Source organism: Polyodon spathula, chromosome 8 (assembly GCF_017654505.1).
Source record: "Polyodon spathula isolate WHYD16114869_AA chromosome 8, ASM1765450v1, whole genome shotgun sequence".
NCBI lineage: Eukaryota > Metazoa > Chordata > Actinopteri > Acipenseriformes > Polyodontidae > Polyodon > Polyodon spathula.
Window position 1 is genome coordinate 40,729,262 of NC_054541.1, and position 14,938 is coordinate 40,744,199.

Consider the following 14,938-nt stretch of genomic DNA (forward strand, 5'->3'; position numbering starts at 1 on the left):
CTTTAGAGAGGGTAAATGTTTTCTAGCTTTAAATCCCATTTCTTTTATAGTTCTTGTTGTTTTAGGCATATCTGTGAAGGGCACTTACATGCATTTGACAAGCTGCCAGCACTACTTCAACTGCTACTGTAATGTCTGTTTCTAATACAGACTTTACATTTGAAGTGTTATGGAATGTCCTCTAGGAAGTTGTAACCGGGCACTTCCCGTTGACCTGTGACCCATGATGGCGGTCATATTGTAGGCCTGTGAAATTTTGCTTTCTGTTGATAAGCAGATCACACATGCACCAAACCAGAAATAAACATCTCGGACATTTAGATTTTGGTCTTATCTCCTTTTCCAAAAATGTGACGCGCATGACAATTAGGAGTAAATGGTTTGGAGAATTTAGCCCTTTGAGGTGAATTTGCAGATCAATAATCTATAAAGAAATAATGTGGATTGTATGCACGTTATCATTCTGAAAATTTGCTTGTAAACTGGGTTTAATGACTGGGATTAATGCTGTACAATTGTATACAATACTACGTGTAAGCTACCGTACTGTATAGTAAATATCCTAACCCTTTGCTGTCCTATGTCAGACCAGGTCCGACATTACAATTTTCCCTTTCCAGTCCGATGTCAAAAAGTATCAAGCACAGGTCTGTAGTTTTTTTTTTCTCTGGGGGGAAAAAAGGGCAATATCTGAGCAATACACGTAGCCCCAGCACCACAGAGATAACACCGACACAAACAAAGAAGACAGCTGCTTCCGCATCCAGTGCTCAAAGAATATCACAGACATTTGCAGAACTGAAATGTTTTAGTAATAAAATAATGACTTGGATTGCATTATTGAGGAGTTTGGTGATGAAACGAGTGATCAGGAGAGGGTTTATCACTATGCACGACTATGAAGAGGTATGTGAAAAATATATCGAACAAGGGGTGGGGCTTGGCTGGAGATGCAGTACTGAGTGTTCTTTGCGATGCTGTGCCTTTTAAACCTGTTTTACTCTGAAAAAAAAACAGTGCGTGTAAAATAAACCGTGCATGTGAAAATAAATTGGACCTGGTGCGCCTGATGTGCGTTGAATAAATGGTCCGCTAAGGGCTAATAATATATTTGATTAAAAGAGTGGGGCTTCCAGGTGGCACAGGATGAACCCAATAGTCTGGGCATCGCCGTTTTGAATCCAGGCTATTCCACTCCCGACCGTGGACGGTAGTTCCCAGGGGGTGGCGCACAATTGGCCGGGAGGAGGGGGGGGGGGGTCCTCAGCTCACCGCTGCAACAGCGACCCCTGTAGTCCGGCCGGGCTTGCCTGTAAGCTGCTCAGAGATGCGTTGTCCTCCAACACTGTAGCTCTGAGGTGGCTGCATGGTGGGTCTGCAGTATGAAAATATGTGGTCGGCTGATGGCACATGCTTAGGAGGACAGCGTGTGTTGTTCTTCACCGCTCCTGAGTCAGTGTAGGGGTGGTAGCGGTGAGCTGAGCCTAAAAGTAATTGGCCTATTCTAAATTTGGAGAAAATAATAACAAAAATAATAAATTGCAGACTGCTAAAAAAAAAAAAAGTGTATTATGGGACAATAAGCATTGTTTAATTAGCATGTCATGGATTAACTTCAGAAATGAATGTATGTATACAGTAGGATTTAAAAACTTTGGAATACATGAGTCATTATAACCAATTAAAAAGCCTTTCATTAGACAGCAGTCTAGGATGAAGAACATGACGGTTATCTGTAGCTAGGGCTTTGCCTCTCCAAACAGTAACATTTTTAATTTCTTCAAAACATTTGATTTATGAAGATCATAAACATCTGTCTCATAATATTTTAATTACCCTTCTGTAGCAAGACTATAATCTTAATTACAGGACTACATCTGCCTGGAATATTAATATTCATGAAAGGGGGAAAAGATAGAAATCCACTCTAAACCAAATACAAATAGAACAGCAGCTGGTGTGTTGGGTATGACAAGGCTCTAACGCAAGCAAGGTTTTTAGATGATTCAGTGGATTCATGTAATGCTGTAACCCAGTGGTTGTCAAACTTTTTTTGGCGGACTACCTATATATGTAGAGATCATATATATATGTATCTATACATACATCTATATATATATATATATATATATATATATATATATATATATATATATATATATATATATATATATATATATATATATATATATATATATATATGATTATATATATATATATATATATATATATATATATATATATATATATATATATATATAAACACACTACCGGTCAAAAGTTTTAGAACACCCCCAGTTTTTCTTGAAATTTAAGCAGTTCAAGTCCAGTGGATAAAATGAAATGGTACAAAGGTAAGCGGTAAACTGCCAGAGGTTAAAAAAAAAAAAAAAAAAGTTTAGGTTAACAAAAACTGAAAAATAATGTACATTTAAGAGTTATACAAAAAGGCCTTTTTCAGGGAACAAGTAGTAGGTTAACAACTTACATCTGTTCTGCAGCAATGGAAGTAAATTAAGCCTTGAAAGTTGATGCTAACAATTCCTACAGGTGTCCCAACTTTTGCTGATTACTTACAAACCCTCTGTCTGTATAAAAGGAGTGTTGGAACAGACTGCGTTACTACACCCTCTTAAGCATTATTTGGACAGTACTGTAGGAAGTAGTATATTGCTATCATAATGGCAAGAAAAAGACAATTAACAAAGGAAGACAGACAGACCATTATAACCCTTAAAAGTGTAGGTCTTTCCTTTAGAGAAATTGCAAAGAAAGCCAAGGTGTCAGTGAGTACAGTTTCCTACACCATCAGAAGGCACTTGGAAACTGGAGGAAACTCTGGCAGGAAGAGGTCTGGCAGACCCAAAGCCACAACAGAATCAGAAGACGTTTCTGAGAGTCAACAGCTTGCGTGATAGGCAGCTCCCAGGACAACAGCTTCAAGCATAGCTTAATACTGGTTGAAGTAAGCAAGTCTCAGTTTTTACTGTGAAGAAAAGACTTCAGGCTGCAGGTTTGACAGGTCGAGTGGCAGTAAGAAAGCCATTGCTAAGGTGGCAAAATAAGAAAAAGAGACTTGCCTGGGCCATGAAGCACTGCCAGTGGACTGCTGAAGACTGGAAGAAGGTCTTATGGACCGATTAATCAAAATTTGAAATCTTCGGTTCATCATGCAGGGTTTTTGTATGCCGTCGAGTATGCGAAAGGATGGTTCCTCGGTGTGTGACACCAACTGTCAAACATGGAGGAGGAAGCGTGATGGTCTGGGGCTCTTTTGCTGGATCCAGAGTCGTTGACTTGCACAGAGTGAGTGGCACCCTGTACCAAAACGGCTACCACAGCATTTTGCAGCGCCATGCAATACTCTGTGGTATACACCTAGTTGGTCAGGGGTTCATTCTACAGCAAGATAATGACCCAAAACATACCTCCAGGGTATGTCAGAACTACCTTAGAAAAAAAGAACAAGACGGTAGGCTTCAAATCATGGAATTGCCAGCACAGTCTCCAGACTTAAACCCCATCGAGCTGGTTTGGGTTGAACTGGACAGAAGGGTGAAAGCAAAGCAACCTACAAGTGCAACACATTTGTGGGAACTTCTGCAACGGTGTTGGGAAGAACTTTCCGAACAATATTTGATTTCCATTGTAGAAAGAATGCCATCAGTGTGTTTGGCTGTTCTGCAAAAGGTGGCTACTTTGAGTCAGAAATTTTGATTAGATTTTGTTAAACAAAACGATTCCATGATTTCTTTTTTATCTCCAATTGTTTATTTGTTCTTTGCTTTAATTTCGGAGTACATTAAACTGCGTAAATTTCAGTAAAAACTGGAAAAATGGAGGCGTTCTAAAACTTTTGACTGGTTGTGTGTGTGTGTGTGTGTGTGTGTGTGTGTGTGTGTGATATATATATATATATATATATATATATATATATATATATATATATATATATATATATATATTTTTTTTTTTTTTTTTTTTAAAAGTCAATTACTTTTAAATTAAATACACCCTATCTATATTAGTTGCCATTTGTATTTTTTTTACTTTCTTAAAATTTGGCTTTGGTATCAGTCGGTGTCACAACATAGCTTACAGTTACAGTAAACATCTGCTACCTGTTTGAAAACTCACAATTAGACAGTACAACTGTTGTGTCACATTATATACGCTTCATTGCAGTTGTCAGACATCTCTGACTAGTTGTGTACTGCAACATCAAATGTAATATTCTTGCGCTTCATCAGTTCTGTTTATAAAATTACAAAATCCAGAGACACTTTTTTTTTTTTTTTTTCTCCTGTTAAAACTTAGTAAGTAGTGCTTTCTGGCAGCTTTAACAAGACAGGGAATGCGCAGAGTAACCCGTCCAAGACATGGTTTATTTGTAATCTCTGCTGCCTGCAAAGAAAATGCTCCCGACATTACAGTACAGCAACGATGTACACTTAGCGATGCATGAACAAATCATAATTCCCTCAAACGCTTGATAAATTAGTCAGATGTGTTGCATGTTCGGAAGAATGATCGGGGGAAAAAGGTGTCCACATATGTAACGTGCAGCTTCCTCCGTGTTCTGTTGTCATTGCTGAGTAAATAAATGAGTTTTCAACATGTACGCACTCGCTGGAAATGTTAGTAGTTGACATTTAGTTATTTCTGTATTTTATAATATCTGTTGTAAAGTTATTATATGTTATATTACTCTTTATTCTTTAATAATTTGTAATCATTGTTCAGATTTTTCGTCCACTTCTGTCTTCCAGGTTGGCCCGTCTATCAGGAAAAATTCGTTTGTTGGATGTTGGCAGCTGCTTCAACCCATTTCTGAAGTTTGATGAATTCCTAACTGTCGGTATTGACATTGTGCCTGCAGTTCAGGTATGTGGTTCTCACAGGATTCCTTAATGTCAATAGATTTTGATACTCAAATTCCCTAAACACTCAGCAGTCAGTAAGCACAGTATTTCTTTTTTGAAATGCAGGTTTGATTTGTTTCTAATGACAGTGCTTTCAATTATTCATTTATTAAGTCATTTTAACTTCAACATTTTAGTGAACACTTGTATTGATATTTTAACATATTACATATTTGTTTTTGATTGTTCTTGGTGATCAATTGCCAGGAAAAACTGGTAATGGATAGCAAATTAAACTGTGTAACTTGGGGGGGAGGGGGAGCGAGCTTACCCCCACCCTCAATCACTTCACCTTCACAGGAACACAGAGGTATTTAAAATGCAGGAAACCGTCACTGGTCGTGTTCAGAGGTATAAAAGTTTATTTAATTTTTTTGCACTGGATACTGCACATTTATTACCAATTATTAACACAGACTAGGAGGTTGTATCGTCGATAACTGATATTCAACAGACAAGATCGTGACTGACCTAATAATCCTCTCTCTCCCTCCTAAATGTAAGTAGAAACAAAAAATATACAGGCCACTAAAGAGAGAGTACTGCTTTCAACTGTGTTATGTACTATATCAGAATGTACAATATCAACTTATTGCACATTCATTGTACAAATGAGTAACTGACTATCCATTTAGGTAACTGAATATATAAAGTTATTGTCTCGCATATTAACGTGATACAGACGCAAGTGAATATGTGATATGCTAAAAAGGGTGTGTAGCAGGGTTCCGAAAAATATAGCGTTATGCGTCCGCATGTGTTGCTACAACTGTTTAAATAGTGTACCTGTAATTTTTCTTTTCACTGCTAACATCCTGACTACCTTTTACACTTACAACTTTAAAGTCCGTTTCAAAGCTCTTTTAAAAATGTCCGCTGTAGTGCACTAGGGTTTGTCCTCTGAATCACTGCAGGAAGAGAGATTACAATTTTAGTTTAAAAAAATAAAAATAAACATAACCAAGGGTACCCGAATGGCTGAGCTGGTAAAGTCACTGCTGCGCGGAGTGCTGGGCAAGTCATACAACCAGAGATCGCAAGTTCAGTCCAGAGGCTGGTAGTCTGCGGACATCCCCCACTCTCAGGTGTAAAAAGATAACAGTTGGCTTGTGGGATCTTATGATGCTCAGCCTCAGGTCCCTGAACTGTGTGGGGAATTGCTGCGGTGAAGGAGAAAAAATATAATAATTGTGCATTCCAAATTAGGAGGAAATTAATTAAAAATATTTGGAGATTCTAAATTAATATTTAAAAAAAAAACACATAACCAGAAGTGCTCTGGCTTTTCTGTTCTGTACCACATCATGGATCGTTATTGCTGTGTTACCTGCTTGACAACGTGGGTAATAATCCTTACACTGTCAATGCATTGGAGCGCACATTTCGGTTAATGTATTTTGTATATTGATAGACTTCCAATGTAGGAAAAACACATCGGGCAACTGTAATGCTTATACATGTTATTGCCATAGGAGAACCTCCACTGTTTTACTGTAGCTTTACACAGTCACCCACACAACCACTAAGCTGAGGCTGCCAATTACAGATGTTTGGAGCTTTGTCATTTGCACCTGGCCTGAGATCACTAGTATTTATTTTAGTCTTTCTCTCTCTCTCTCTCTCTCTCTCTCTCTCTCTCTCTCTCTCTCTCTCGCTCTCTAGATAGATGATATAGATCTATCTAGAATTATTTTAAATCGAGTAACAGTCAGCTGCCATATATATATATATATATATATATATATATATATATATATATATATATATATATATATATATATATAAAATTACTCTCGCACACATTTATCAAGCCTATTGCATCCATAGATACAATGTAAAACAATGAAATGTTGGCAAACTGTTGCAATATATGAAGTACGTATTGTTAGTGGAGTTTGATAGTCATGCCAAAATGTATGCGTTTTTTTTCATATGCGAAAAACACAGTAATCTCTCCGGTGAAAATGTAACTTCCAAATAAGATATGTCTTTCATTTGTTACCTTACAGGAAACAGGACAATCTCAGTTTACCCTTTTCCCAGGTAGATGACCCCCTAAATGACATCATTTTGAGATCTTGTGGGGAAGTCATTTTGTGGTGCCTTTTGAAAAGATAAATCATCTGCAGAGTTTCAAATGGCAGAGCTGTCTTGTTACCTCTGTGATCTATGGGGATTGTTGGCAAATCAGTACTGTGCCTGTGGAGTTTAAATACATTGTGCACCTACCTACATTTATAATATTACAAGCGTGACTATCCAAATTTTTGCCCTAAAAACACACTAACATTTCCTCAAGTTTTGTGTCATTTTAAAATTGCTCAACTTTTAAACACAATGGAGCTCAGGTTCAGGACAAGAAATGATCTCCCATGGGAAATGTTTAAGTAGTCGCTGATGCATTCTCAGACTTGCTTGGACGGAAATGTCCTTTTGAAATAGTGTCTTAAAGGGCTGCTCTGACACTGCAGAGGTACGTGCAGCTATGCGCTTCCCCTAATATGGTCACCTTCCGGTTTCCACCTACCGTCAAGGCGGTCCATGTAGGAGGCGCCCTTTCAAATTGGGAGGGAGATTTACAACATCGATCCTCTGTTTATCAAAGGGTGCCACTGCTGTGTGGTGAAAGAAGTGTAGCCTGCGACTGAAAATGCGTAAGCCTTCCAATTGCTGTCCAAGCAGTGAATGCAATAACTATGATGCTGAAATATGAGTGATACGTTTCTTTTGATGCTCAGCTATAAGTGGTTTATTTTGATGCTCTGTATAGATTAATCTTATGAAAGCTATATGTTAAGAACAGTATGCTCAAGTAGGATTAAACTTTACAGAAACATTTGTTACCAAGTGTTTATTGTACATGCTGTGGATGTAGGTCATGCTGCTCTAATTACATTGAAAAACTGTTCTAGTTGACAGCAATGAGCATCGGTTGAGAGTCACAGCATGGGCTACTCATGTTCTTGACTATGGAAATAGCCTTAGACTTTCAGGTTTCCAGTTTGACTTCAGCCAATGTTCTTCATATAAATAGAATTTCTGTTTGGAATAATTCTTTTTTTTTTTCATTTGTCATCGTTGTTAGAGGGGATTGAGGCTGAAGAAGCTGTAAATCATTATGCCATTCGGCTAGATCTGCATAAAGACCACGTTTGCTGCTTCCAAGTGTCATACTGAAAAAGCTAGAACTGCAGTTCTTTTAACAATGATAAATCCCATCAATTAAGGTCAGTCAACAAGAGGTTTAACATCTCCACTAAAGTACTCATTGCAATAATCATACACCAGGTGATTAAAACATGTTCTTCAATGTTCTCCATGTACTTCCAGATTCTCAAATATGCCCAGACCAAGTTTCTTTACAATTGAATTAGAGCTTCTCTGTGACATATGCCAGAAATCCCTTTCTGTGAAATTGACGGCAGTTTTATATTGTAATTCTATGCAAACCATGTAGGGCTTTTACACACACACACACACAGTCTTTAATTTCATATAAACAAGAAAGCAGTCAAAAGTTAATTGAATCTGGTTATATGACAGAGTCATTCTGCGCTTTCTTTTTTTTTTCTTTTGATTGGTGTTGGTGATATTCATGAAGTTTAATAACAGTGACAGTTTTGCATTAATTCTACTTTTTCTTATTTTAAACAAAACTCAAACCTCAACCTGGTCCTGTTAGTTTGTTTTATTTGTTCTTTTGTCCTTTGATGGAAAACATGTCATGAAGATAAACTATTTTGCAAGTGCAGTATGTTTTGGACTTCTGAACATAATGTATTTATTTTGATGTATAACAATTGGACAATATTCAAGCTTTCAAATTGTTTTTTTTTATTTTTTATTTTTTTTAATTATCTATACCAAAGCCACATTAAACAGCATATTATTATTATTATTATTAATAATTATACATGTTTAAAAAACAAATGTATCCATACAAAACTAGAATATACTCAATTTATTTAAACATTACAGAAATGAATACTCATGTGCTGACCTGTTAGGTTCATTTACATTTTGAGAAACAGTGACTTTCAGGTGAATGTATAAACAAACGTAAACAATCCTGTGCTGTTGCAGGACTCCTGTATTGTTTCAGTATATGCATTGGTACATTGCCTGGTTCTGCTTAATGTGTTTCAGAAATCCAGGACTGTCTTTTGTAAGAGTCGGCTGTGTTCCCCCAGTCAACTTAAAATTGAGGGTAAAATAGCACAGACTAAAAGTTTGAATCTCAGAAGTTTTTGGTCCTTTTTCTTTTTTGGGTAGAATCCCATTTTAATTTGACCAATTCTTATCTTGGTAAACGTAAGCAATTTACTCCTATTTGCATATTTCCCAACAGTTTAGTATTCCGCAAAGATGCTGCCAAGTGCCAAATGAGTAAAATAAATGCATAAGTAGAGTATAATGAAGCATCTCGTCTTTATACGTGAGATATTGAACAGTACCCTGTTAAGCACTTTAAGCTTAAGGTTCTTTAAAGGTCTCATGCTGTGGGCTTTTGATATGATATTTTTGCTGAACCTTGGGTAAAAGTGTACATATCAGTCGTTTTTCAGTTCCATGTTTGATCAAGGATTTTTCGACTGCAGATCCTGAAAAGTTTCTGCATATATTTTTTTTTCTCATCTTTCTAAAAGTGGAAAAGCTTTACAACTAAGTAAGTTTATAACAAAGGAATCTATTTATCATAATTGTAGATGTCTATTTTGTGGTTTCTTTCTAGGTTTTAAATTATTAAAGCAAAAGGGTTATATTTTAAGTGTGTGCTTTACAAAGAACTGGAGTTTTACAGTTGTGATTAAAAACTGACCTACATATTTCTTGTAAAAGCTACTAGAACCAAACTCAGGAAGTTCTTTTTTTCTTAGCGTGTGCTGTTCTTGCGCAGCCAAGCAACTGCTGAATCAACAGCTGAGTGTAGAGCACGGAGTCCACCTGGGAAACTTGTCAGCTGGCAGTCCTCCACAACATGAAGCATTGTCTGTTTCTGCCCACATGAGCAGAGTGGGCTGTCTACGAGGCCCCAGTCATAAAGACACGCTGCACACCACCGTGACCAGTACGGTAGCAATTGAGTAAAGTCCAATCTTGGCGTGGCAGGTCAAAGCCGGGCGGGCATTCTTTTGGGTCGGCAATGAGGAATTGGTTGCGAGTGTCGCTCTGGAACCACTCCTCTTGCCACTGGGTTGTTGATGACCAATCGGGGTCAGGAAGTGACAGCCAGACTGGACGTCTAGATTCCAGACGCAGCTTTGGTGGATGGAGGATAAAGTCATGCAATGGTAGTGCCGGGTTATCCTGGATCTTGTTGACTATTTTGACCACTGCTTCCTTGCGCCGAATGTGTGGAGGTGTGATGTTGCTCAGCACCGGTAGGCACTGGACCGGAGTTGAGCGAAAAGTGTCTTTATCAGGTGGTCGTGGAATGTCAGTGAACTATCCAGGGTAACACAGAGGTAAATTAGGCTGTGGTCGCACTTAAGCAGTTTACCATCTAGGACTACATTCAGTTCCCCTGAAGCACTTGCATTGTGCAGGTGAAAAACTGCTGAGACAGTTTTTGTGACGCTTGGTTGGAGTCGCCACTTTTTGCAGTAGTCGGATAAGATTGCCATATCGATGTTGAGACGCTCTTCGAGTTCTTTGAAAGCTTGGGCTTGAGTGGCACAACAGATGTTGTCCGCATACATGAACTTGCTGGATCTTGTACGAGGAAGGTCCGAGACATACACATTGAAGAGCGTGGGTGCGAGAACAGATCCTTATGGGAGACCGTTCTGCTGAGGAAGTATTTATAGAACATGCTCAAACCCCCCCCCCCCCCACCCCCTGAATTAACTACCATTATGATGAAGTGCTCAATTCTTCTTTCTTTTTTCTCCACAGAGTGTGTACAAATGTGACTTCCTCAACCTTCAGTTGCAGCAGCCTCTCCAGCTAGCACAAGATGCCGTGGATGCCTTCCTCAAGCAACTAAAAAACCCCATCGACGCCCTCCCTGGAGAGCTCTTGAATGTAGTGGTGTTCTCTCTCCTGCTTTCCTATTTCCCTTCCCCATATCAGCGATGGATCTGCTGCAAGAAAGCACATGAACTCCTGGCTCTGAACGGTCTGCTTCTCATAATCACACCCGATTCCTCTCACCAGAACAGGCACGCAATGATGATGAAGAGCTGGAAGATTGCAATAGAGTCACTGGGCTTCAAGAGGTACAAGTATGTGAAATTCTCTCACATGCATCTAATTGCTTTTAGGAAAGTCTCCTTAAAGACTACCAGTGATCTTGTCAGCAGGAACTACCCAGAGATGCTCTATATCCCCCAGGATTTTAATAACGCAGAAGAGGGAGAATACTTTGATGTAGCGGTTCAAGTGCGATCGGATCTCGAGGATGACCAGATGGCTTACAATTTTATGGAACTCCCCGACGCACCTTATGACTCGGACTCTGGGGATAGCCAGACAAGCTCGATAATTTTCCAGGAGCTGGAGGACCCCATCTTACTGCAAAGCTAATCCACTTCAAAACACAAATGCCTTTATTGTCTGTACTGCTGTGTTGCCAATATAATTCTGCTGTATTACCATGCTCTCGGTGTGTAACAACAACAAAGAAAATGCTGTTTGCACAGAAAAAAAAAGAAACAAGTTTACAGAAGTTGGCTATTTTTTTCTACATGTGTCTTATGAAAAGAAAAGAGAAATATATCTCTGTAGATGGGGTGCATTTATTAAAATTAGTTTTGTAAGCAGATGCCCTCAGGATGCAATATAAATGTTATCCTTTCTGCTCATTTCATTATCTGTGTTCTTACAGGTAAATCATGAGTTGTTGGTGATACTGGTTGTGATGCCATAGGCAGATGCAAGTTCAATTTTGGTAAAAAAATATTGCAACCTGGAGACATAAGTGTATTATTTTTTGATCTTGGCCCCAAGATATTGTTTGTGAAAAAGATGTTTGAAACAAAACAGAACATCATGGAAGAAGTTTTGCTTGCGGCCTGGAGTCGGACTGTAATTTGCACCACTTCTGTGTGTAAATGTGTAGTTAGTCCGATTTTATAGTTCTTTGTTACGTTTTCTTGACAAACAATTTGGTCTGTTCACTTTTGAACAAACTGGTATTGGCCCTTTCTAAAGGCAAATGCCATTTTAGCCGAGCAACTTTTGGCAGCTAGCACTGGGAACTATTTTTGTTGGAGTAGTTTCTTAAATAAATTGATGTAACATTTTAAGCTTTACAGGCACCTGCAGAGGTGCTTAGCAGATTTTAGTTGTATTAATGTGATTGCTGTATGGTATAAGTTTCATGGTACTCGTAATGCAAACCATTCAGAATGTGATTCCTCTCCACTGTAGCTACTAGCCAGTTTGCACTTTTTTAAAGTATTAATTTACTGAGCCCTTAAAAATCGCATTTAAAAAAAAAAATGCTTATAAAATAGCACATTTAAATAGTTCTGCACACTTTCAATATGAAACAGTTTAGAAATACCGATTGTTTCAAGCAGCTCTTTGATGTATCTGCCAAAAGTTATTTGGGACAAAAGTAATTTTGAAATGCCTCAGTGTAGAGTGATCCATGTGTTGTACTTCTTGAAAATGATTTACCTCATAATGAGGTTTTGCACTAATACCCTTTGGTCTCAGATATAGCTACTTTTTTGCTTTGAGTGTATTTCTGCTATAGCTTGCTGTGACCTAAAAAGAAGTACTGTAATTTACAATTGTGGTTAGAGTTTGGTTGTAGTTCCAAATAACACTAGTATTTTAGCTTGTAATATGTTGCACTTGTTATTAATTTCATATCCGTGGCTAGTCGAACCTTCTGTTCGGTGTTCATTCATGGCACTTTTATTTGATATTAAAATTAACATTCGAAAGTGTCAAAACCTTTAACTAGTATTATAATAGGTACATTTTTAAGAAGAATTCAAAGTTAATTCCTATTGGTTAGATGATGTTGCAGTGAATTAGTGCACAGAGGTGTTTACCTTATACAGCACATTAGTCTTGCCCCTCAGGTTACAGATACAAGGTACACTATGTGCAGTAAAGTATACCCCCAGTCCCCTCATTCTACAACAAAAGTCTTTCTTTAAGGTGCCTTCTTACCTTTGCAGAAGGTTGTCCCCGTCGAGAACGAAGATTTGCTGATAATGCAGTATATATTGCACAATATGATGCCAGTATGCACTACAACTGGCTTGCCAAATAAACTGTGAATCTCACTAGGCTATGTTTCTTAAATAAGTAGAGCAGAATTGGTCTCTTAGGTTATTCATACCTAACTTTTACTGGACAGTTCACTTAATTATCCCATTTTAATGGGGGTTAATGTTTTAAAAAAATATATATTTTAAGGTCCAGTCATTTTTTGTATTATGGTTACTACGGAAGCAAAGGGGTTGAACAAAGCTTTTCCTTTTTCTTCATAGAAACCATGCTGAATGAAGTATTTTGGAATTGCATTAGAGATGTTGCTTTTATCAGGGCAAGCACTCTCATATTTTCTGGTAAAATGCTTTGTAAGCTCAATATTTCAATACCTTACAGAAGATTCCTGATATTGTGGAAAAGCTAACAGATAAAGTTTTTGGTAAACTATGGCTATTGGATATAATATTTTATGAAGACAATTTGGTATATATACTGTTGTTTATTTTTTATTGTATTAGAATATCTCTTGCATGACCTAATTCACTTTTGTTGTATAAGATATCTATTTTGACTACCACAGGTCACAAAAGTGCTTGTATTGTTCAATGTTTTTTCTTTTCATACATGAATGTGAATGCAATCCTGCTTGTGGTTTATTGTCTCCGATAACTATCTTTGTTTGGAAACCTAAACAAGTATAAGCAATAAAAAGATAAAGGCTGAACTTCCATGCTGTGTCTACTTATTTGCTAGATGGGTCAAGACAGCAAGTTTGTTATTAATTTCCACTGCCTTACTCAGGTTTTGCATTACTCAGTTGCTTCACCAACAGTATGTGTTTGACAGAATATTAAGGCAATCCAGTAACTTAATTTAGCTTTAAAACATGTTCAACCATGTGGTGCTTTAAAATTCACTAAAATACACTTCATGGTCTGTGGGATGCTCTCACATCTGCTATCATAATCATTACACACACACACACACACACACACACACACCCCTCTCTGGAAAAAATTAAGAGACCACTGCAAAATTCAGTTTTTCTGGTTTTACTATTTATAGGTATGTGCTTGGGTAAAATGAACATTTTTGTTTTATTATATAAACTACTGACAATATTTCTCCCAAATTCCAAATAAAAATATTGTCATTTAGAGTATTTATTTGCAGAAAATGACAACTGGTCAAAATAAGAAAAAAGATGCAGTGTTGTCAGACCTCGAATAATGCAAAGAAAATAAGTTCATATTCATTTTTACACAACACAATACTAATGTTTTAACTTAGGAAGAGTTCAGAAATCAATATTTGGTGGAATAACCCTGATTTTCAATCACAGCTTTCATGTGTCTTGGCATACTCTCCACCAGTCTTTCACATTGATGTTGGGTGACTTTATGCCACTCCTGGCGCAAAAATTCAAGCAGCTCAGCTTTGTTTGATGGCTTGTGACCATCCATCTTCGTCTTGATCACATTCCAGAGGTTTTCAATGGGGTTCAGGTCTGGAGATTGGGCTGGCCATGACAGGGTCTTGATCTGGTGGTTCTCCATCCACACCTTGATTGACCTGGCTGTGTGGCATGGAACATTGTTAGAGCAGAAGGAAGCAAGTTTTCTTCCAGGACAACCTTGTACTTGGCTTGATTCATGCGTCCTTCACAAAGACAAATTGCCCGATTCCAGCCTTGCTGAAGCACCCCCAGATCATCACCGATCCTCCACCACATTTCACAGTGGGTGCGAGACACTGTGGCTTGTAGGCCTCTCCAGGTCTCCGTCTAACCATTAGATGACCAGGTGTTGGGCAAAGCTGAAAATTGGACTCATCAGAGAAGATGA

General features: G+C 37.9%; 1 protein-coding gene across 1 annotated transcript in view; it reads left to right on the forward strand.

The window, feature by feature from the left end:
• The window catches only part of bmt2 (base methyltransferase of 25S rRNA 2 homolog), a 55,204-nt gene extending 41,386 nt beyond the window's left edge, over window positions 1–13,818 (forward strand). Inside the window, exons 4-5 of the mRNA XM_041257964.1 lie at window positions 4,770–4,884; window positions 10,818–13,818. Of these exons, the coding sequence (XP_041113898.1) occupies window positions 4,770–4,884; window positions 10,818–11,447 (745 nt within the window). The 3' untranslated portion in view covers window positions 11,448–13,818. The remainder of the gene's footprint in view (window positions 1–4,769; window positions 4,885–10,817) is intronic.
• Window positions 13,819–14,938: the final 1,120 nt, after the last annotated feature.